The following is a 7472-nucleotide window of genomic DNA, read 5'->3' as shown; positions in this document are numbered from 1 at the left end:
TTTTTTGCCTCTAATTTGTAACTATAGAGATTCTCACATGCAGTTTCATACTATGAAAGTAAACCTACTTAAAGGACAAGGTCATTCCTTGCTAATGAAAACAAAAGGTGAGAAGGAATATAGGAAAAAGAAAGAAGGCACTGCCTTTAGAGCAGTAATTTCTCAAGAGGTATTTCAGCTTGCAGCTTTTTGACTAGAAAAGGAATTGAAAAAGAGCAGGAAGACAAAATGCAGCTCCCTTCTCTCAGAGTGCTCTGCAAAAAGCCTTCTTAAAGATTGTCTCTTTACACATTAACCAGGTGGGGAGGTGGATCATGCTATCTTATCCTGTTCTTACACTAATGCTGCTTTGTGAAGCTAATGATTTGAATTTTAAACCACAGCTTTTGACTCATGGCTGCATGATACTGGAGTTACTCGGGTGGTTGTACAGAAACAAGCTGAACTGAAGCAAACAGAAATATTCAACTGAACTGTCAGAAGTGAAATGGTAATACCACTGAGTTCATTAGACAGTCATGTTACAGTTACTGAGTAATCAACATTTAACAAACATCAATACAGCATCAGACTGCAGAATTTACTGTAAGGAAATCTTAGAATAAAATATATAGGCAAAAATTCAGTGTTTTCCAAGAAACCTATAATTTAGTCTATGGGATTCAAGGATTAAAATGTAGGGAAAGGCCAGGCACATGTAAATGGGGAAAAGAGAGTTATAGTAAGAACTGTAGTAGAAGTTGAGTCAAGCTTGAGAGTTTTATAGTGTATTTTCTCATAGATAACAGGGTTTATTGGGATTTTAGGTGTTAGGCAGCAAGGAAATTTTGAATCTTCGTAAGACTTAAACAAGCTTCTTAGCTATAAAGAAGTCTCTGAGAGATTTGATCTGCCAGATTCCAATGGAGACAAGAATTATTGTCTGTACAACAGCCCACCACAAAATATTGCTGTTGGTTTGTTCACTTGTCTTCCGAAATTTTTCTTCACGTTCCTGGGGAAAAAAGAAAAACCATAATTATTACACATCAGTCTCTGATGAAATGCAAGGATTCCCTTGTTGCTAAAATTTGTTTTGTTATTTTGATACATTGACATATATCCCATAAGTACATGCTTAAGGCTTTAGGTTTGCAGTCACTCCACACTGCAGTCAAGAAACTATTTGCAGCCAAGTTTACTTTGTTAGGGAACTAGATGATAAATTGTAAACACAATCTGATTGCCTGCATACATGTAGAAAAGACAATGGGTGCAGTCTTGTTTGAAGGAGTGCTTTATTTGCAGTGGAATGAGGATATATAAATCACATTCAGTCACTTCCTTAGCCACTGCAGCAAAGTTTACATACAAAGACCAGCATAGAAACAACATCTGGCAACATCATCAGTAATGGTACCTGCCACCTGCTCCACTGCTGTTATCGGCTCTGGCCAAGAAAACTATGTTTGGAAATTCCTTCTTTTGAATAACACCTGTTGTTGTAACCATGAATTCATAGTGATTAATTATCTTTTATATTGTTTTCCTTTACCATTTAGAAATATTTTGTAAGGTAATGTGGGATGTTTTAGTTAATTTTTTATTTTTTATGGCTTTGCAAAACATAATACTGCAATTAAATAATAAACCTCACATTACTTCATAATTAATAAATCATTACACAGTATTCTTTAATATTTCTATTAGGGAACATACATACCCTTTCATAGTTTTGTTCTCTGGATATGTGATGAATTTGCTCAAGAAGATGTTCTACTCTAACCTGAACTTCATTCACTTTGTCTTTGGCTTGAACAGCAGCTTCATCTAGAAAATGTTCTCCAATTCTAATGTCCAAATGGATACGCTGAGGAAAAAAATGTTTTCCCATTACTGTGTCTTCTTGATTTCATAATTCCTTAGAAACAGCAGACAATTTCCCCTTATGCTCATTACAGAAAAATAGCTCTAAATGCTTATGGAAATCATTCCTATAGTAAGAATCAGATGGAATATGTAAAGTGTTTCTAAATTAGGTTTTAAAATTAACTATGCAAATTTTAAATCTTCCTTAATTAGTTAAAGCATTGTTTTATACTAGTACTGCTTTAACCATTATGAAAATATTTTCTATTCTCTGACCACATTAGTTTTAAATGTTCTCTGAAATAATTCAATCTAAGATAGTGAAGCAATGCAATAGCACTGAGATAAGCAGTTTTGTGACAGTGTTTGTGTTAGTCGGTCTCACATATTGATCTTCCTGAATCCAAACTGTTGTTGTTATTGATCAGAATCTTTTCACATTCAAAGCACTGTGAAAACATTAAATCAATCTGTAGTTATTAGTCTTACCTCTTTAATCTTGAATTAGGTATCAGAATAGTCTTTTCATCTTTTCATATTCATAATTATAAAGATTTCATCTTTAATCATGAGGAAATGTTGATTTTTCCACTAGAAACTAAACTTCCCATCCATTTCAGAAGCCCTGCAGTTTGTATACAATCAATACTATTACAATGAAGAATATTTAAGAAATACACTTACCAGTTTACTTCCTGCAAATGCCACGAGTTTTGTTGAGTTTGATTGTAAACAGATAACATGCTCCCCAGATAGATAGGATGTAAATGAAAATGTTGCTGTTGGCCCATAAAGTTTTTTCAGAATTACCTGTAGTTTAGATACAATATATGTTGGATAGGTATAATATAGATATTAATAAAATAATAAAGGACAACAATCTGGAATGAACCTAAACCTCCTGAAAACTTTGAAGTTATCTGAGAGAATAATAAAGAATTTAATCTCACGGTAAGCATTGAAATGCTATGAGTATCTGTAAGGTACAAAACCCACTGGTCTCTAAAGCATTTCAAGTTTAAAAACTAAGACTTTGTTTAGGCACAGTGTAAGTTGCCCTTTGTTGGAGAAGCTCAGGAGCTTGTGGCAACACAAGCAGTTGCTATGCATGATGGATTAGTGCAGCCTCACAGTAATCTAGACATTTATAGTTTGTTTTGCTATTAGTATTCCTGTCTGCTGCTCAAATACTTTCTGAACCATTTTGCTTCATTAGTGGATTTCCATTATTTTATATTCTAGCCTGTTTTCTCAGTTGTAGCTTACTAGTCTTTATAGTTTTTTAATTCTGGTAGACATACAAAAATTGTCCTCAAAACTACCATATGTTTTTTTCAAACATGCCATTTCTATTTATTCTGACAAGAACCACGAGGTGCTTATACATTTCAACATCAAAATACTGAGCTGGCTGATGGATTATGGATTTAGGTTTTTCCCAAAACATCCATATTTTTGATAGTTTTGCCTGCCAGTGTCAGAATTCAATGCATGAATCACACAGAAACATTCATAAAGAATATTTACCTCTGAAGTAGGACTTGTAACAGTCACAAACATTCCTAAACCAGGAGCAGAGTCAAGAAAGTCTCGTATATGTATATCCCACTTCTGTACTTTGTAATTCCCTGAATAAAAACACAGATAAAAATCTGTTAAATAAAACATAGCTTAATATTAAACATCCTTATTGCTTTTTTCAGCAACAATATGAAGACAAATGATTAGCAATAAAATAATATATGCATTCCATGTACTTACAAATGAAACTGCTCAGGAGGCATTTTATAGCAGTGTGAAGTGCAATGAATTTTTACTACACTAGGAAATCTTAGAATACTACAAAAAAAAGATTGATTAACAAGTAATACTTTTTTATTGCCTCTAATGTTCTGGCTAGATCAGCATTCAGAGGACATGCTGAGACCACCAGAAGAGAAATATATACAGTATACTGTATCCAAACCTCTCTTTTTCTTTAATTGACTTACACATTAATCACGTTATTTGCAAAAATTATTATATATATTTATTTTGACTATCACCTTTCTATCTTAAACTTCGCACGCTGTACATGAATTTAACACACTTGTGATGTCCCAGATTGAATAGAACTTCAGTACATCTTGTATTGTTTTTTTCCAAAACACCACTGATTTAAATATGCTGGCATGAATGAGTCGTAATATAGGGAAGTGCATTTTGGAGCAGCCATTCCATGGCTGTAGAATTTAAGGACTTTTTTTCTATGTTGGTTCACTTAAGCTCACTGGAAAACTTTCTTTCTGTAATCTATACCCCAAATACATGAGGACATGGTGGCTAGTCACTTTTGTAGGGTCTTACACTGTGCCCTCTTTCTTGTCACCTTAGTTTTACCATATTGATCAGTCACAAGTTTTTCTGTTAAATTACAAACTAATTTTATTCTTGCATAGGTTAGATCATCACATAGGAAAGACATGTACCTACCAGTTACCAATGTGTCGCTGGGAATATCTTCAATTACACATTTCTCTTCTCTTTCTCCACTATGAAAATACAAAGCAAGTGAAAAAGAAATCCAGAAGCTCATAAGAAATCCGATTAATTGGCTTTTCATTATTTTTATGTATCCCAGTTGTACTGCTTTGGAAGATAACTGCAGAACTATGTAGTCCTGTGGTTTTTCCTCATTTGCTGCTTATCAGTGTTTGAAAGAGAGAAAAAACTGTGAGAAAATGCAGCTGGAGGTTACACATTTATAACTAACTGCAGTGTGTTCTGTTGAATGAGATAACAAAAAAAACTTGTAAAATCTTTATTATTTCCCAGCATCTAGATTAACATTTTATTTTATACACATAGAGTTAGTAGTATAAAACTTGGAAGCATCTCTCAAGTACTTGAGACTGGATCTCTATTAGCAACCATATTGGCTATCTCTTTCCATAAAATGCTCAGTGAAAATTGAACTTATTAACAACTTATACTTCCAATTCCTCTACAGCAACAATGTGTTATATAATTTCACTCCTCTGTTCTTTAGAAATCTTGTAATTTGCAACCTAAATCATTGTTGCATATATCTGTACATAAATCAGAGGAACTACATAAAAGGGCTGGAAGAAATATGAAGAAAGTAAAGAAGTTGAACAAAAAATGAATTTGAAACAGTAATGATTATGGTATAAAAGAAAAAAAACAAAACAAAACAAAACAAAAAAAACATGTTATCTAAATAAGATTATTTACATAAGTGTTTTCTTCTTTGGTCCTGCATAATAAAGTCTCTGAGGAAAAATTGTATTGTAAATTAAATAATGATTCAGATTTTTATTATTACCCTTTGTACTACTACAAACTAAACGATCTATATGGCTGATGACAAACTCAGTTATTACTCAAAGTGAGGGAATATGCAGTCATTTCACAGCACAGAGTACCCACCTTTGTGTTACCACAGTAACTGTTTCCAGTAGGGAGGAATGAGTTTTGAATTCAGTTTCCCATTCAGAAGATCCCTGTGCTCCTGATGCACTCCTGATATACAAATCACATCTCATGGCCGTTGAATCCTGAAGAGGTTCGAGGGTGAAGTTGGGACTTCATTACTATTTTAGCATTTACCTATCAGAACAAATTTCTGATGGAAATTCTGTTCTGACAGATCCAGAACAAATCAGAACAGATTGCCTTGAATCTGACTGGACTCTCCAGAACAGGGAGTTCTTGACTGACATGCACCTGCATAAATTCTCATGTCTTTTTGCACCTGCTAAAATAACGTGTTTGGCTTCAGATTGCAAACTACTGATGCAAGCACCATTTTATTGACTTCAAATCTCTAGAAAAACATGTTCCAGTGCCAGAACAGAAGCAAGATGTACAATGGGACATCATTTGATCTTTGAATCTATCCAAACACAGTTAGGATAGACACTTCCATACTTCAGGCTAGCATATGCTATCATAGTAGGGCTTATGGACTTCAATCATACAAGGATAAATCAGTCTCCAGGTGACCAGGCACTGTGCAGCATGTGGAGACCTTTTTATTTCAGTCATTTAGAATACCTATAAATTATCCCAGACAAAATTTCTTTCACACATCATTCCCTATCAAACAGGATTCAGCTGATTTAAAGAGTTATATTATCTCAGTACATTAGACACTGTCACGGAACAGGCTGAGTTATTTTATTAGGCAGGACTGGGTTTAATGTTCCCATAGTACTCCAATTAACTACCTGGTACTGGCAGTATCCTGAACTGATATTTTTTCAATATCAGTAGGTGTTCTCATGTCTTTTGTTCACACCCGTTTTGTTATTCTGGGGACAGTCTTCATTGTGATGAGAAAGTCTGGCATACACCTTCCCTCTTATTCTTCAGTTAGGAACACAGTAGTATCTGTGGTTGTGCTTTGCTTCTGCAGTATGGCTAGAATGTTGGAGTTGTTTCTCAGTGAAGCTAAAACCACCCATTCCCGCACTGATCTTTAACAGAGGTCATACACACCTCCCAAGGAGCCATCCCAGTCCTTTTGGACTATCCAGTAGAACTGAATATATAGCCCACCTAAGGCTTCCACAGACAGCATTTACACTACAGTATGTGGGAGATTACCTAGAAATTAATTTACCTATTTCCTTCCCTAAATCTTATGAGTGTAGGGTCATATTGTCTTGCCTGCCAGCCATCAGTAACTGCACATAAGGGAAAAGCAAGGAGGAGCTTCTCTGTGTTTCTTTGCTGTCCCAGTACTGTTAGGATAAATCTAAAGCTGTGCTCAAAGTAAAAGTAACAAAGCAATCCCACGCAGGGATCACATACCCCACTAATCAGTTTAATAAAAATATGTTATGAGAAATGTGTTCTATCATGAGAACATTCTTCAATAGAACTCATTGTATCCAGTCTCATCAAAAAGTGTTCCCATGCCCAGTAATTCTGACAGGAGTTCACTGAAATGTGTTGTCTTTTTACATATTTATTTCCTTTTCTACTCTACTCCCCAGAAAACTTGGCATCAGGGGTTTGAGAAAATGTAGTACTGAATCATCCCCTTTAAGGCTGAAATCCTCCATTTATGTAGAGAATTACAGGTGCAGATATTTTCTGCTGGTCTTATGTATTTTTTCTGGACGTGCAAAGAAGCAAAACTCCAGTGTTTAGGGAACGCCTAGAAAAATCCTACTAAGGATACCTTGCACTTCAGCAAAATGTTGTGGGAGTTTATAGGCAGCTGATGTGTCTATTTGGATTTAGTTTCTGTCCTCAGAGCATATTTCAGTATGTGTTTCTGTATTCTTAGGTGGAGATAATTGTTTAACTGTGCAGTAAATAAGTTCAACAGAAAACACTAAATAAGGAAAAATTAATATCTAAAGAAGCTAGAAAACTGGAAAATAAGGAGAAATTAACGAGACCCAAAATATGTAAATAATATTCTGTTAACACTTTCTATTAGAGAATGGACACAGGGGAGAGAAGTAAAATATGTATAATAAAAAAATAGTGATGCAATTTTGACAAACATGTACATGGGAATGGGAGGAATGTAAGATGTAGAAATTCCTATTTTTAGCTCTGATGACTGTGCATCCATCAGCATTTCAGGGCCAACTTAGATTAGCCTGATA

The 7472-nt window shown here is 34.6% G+C and overlaps 1 protein-coding gene across 1 annotated transcript; it reads right to left on the bottom strand.

The window, feature by feature from the left end:
- Positions 1-488: 488 nt before the first annotated feature.
- On the bottom strand, positions 489-7124 carry LOC107314046 (transmembrane emp24 domain-containing protein 11-like). The gene is made up of 5 exons (XM_015862917.2): positions 4321-7124; positions 3376-3476; positions 2533-2658; positions 1703-1849; positions 489-994 (listed from the first exon to the last, which is right to left on the bottom strand). Exons 1-5 carry the CDS (start codon positions 4448-4450, stop codon positions 845-847), a joined length of 654 nt encoding a protein of 217 aa, XP_015718403.1. The 5' UTR covers positions 4451-7124; the 3' UTR covers positions 489-844.
- Between the last annotated feature and the right edge of the window lie 348 nt (positions 7125-7472).

The sequence above is a fragment of the Coturnix japonica genome, chromosome 4 (genome assembly GCF_054131305.1).
Source record: "Coturnix japonica strain WE chromosome 4, WE-NBRP24, whole genome shotgun sequence".
NCBI classification, from domain to species: domain Eukaryota; kingdom Metazoa; phylum Chordata; class Aves; order Galliformes; family Phasianidae; genus Coturnix; species Coturnix japonica.
The sequence above is the reverse complement of the archived record's forward strand: the minus strand, read 5'-3'. Positions and strand labels throughout refer to the sequence as shown.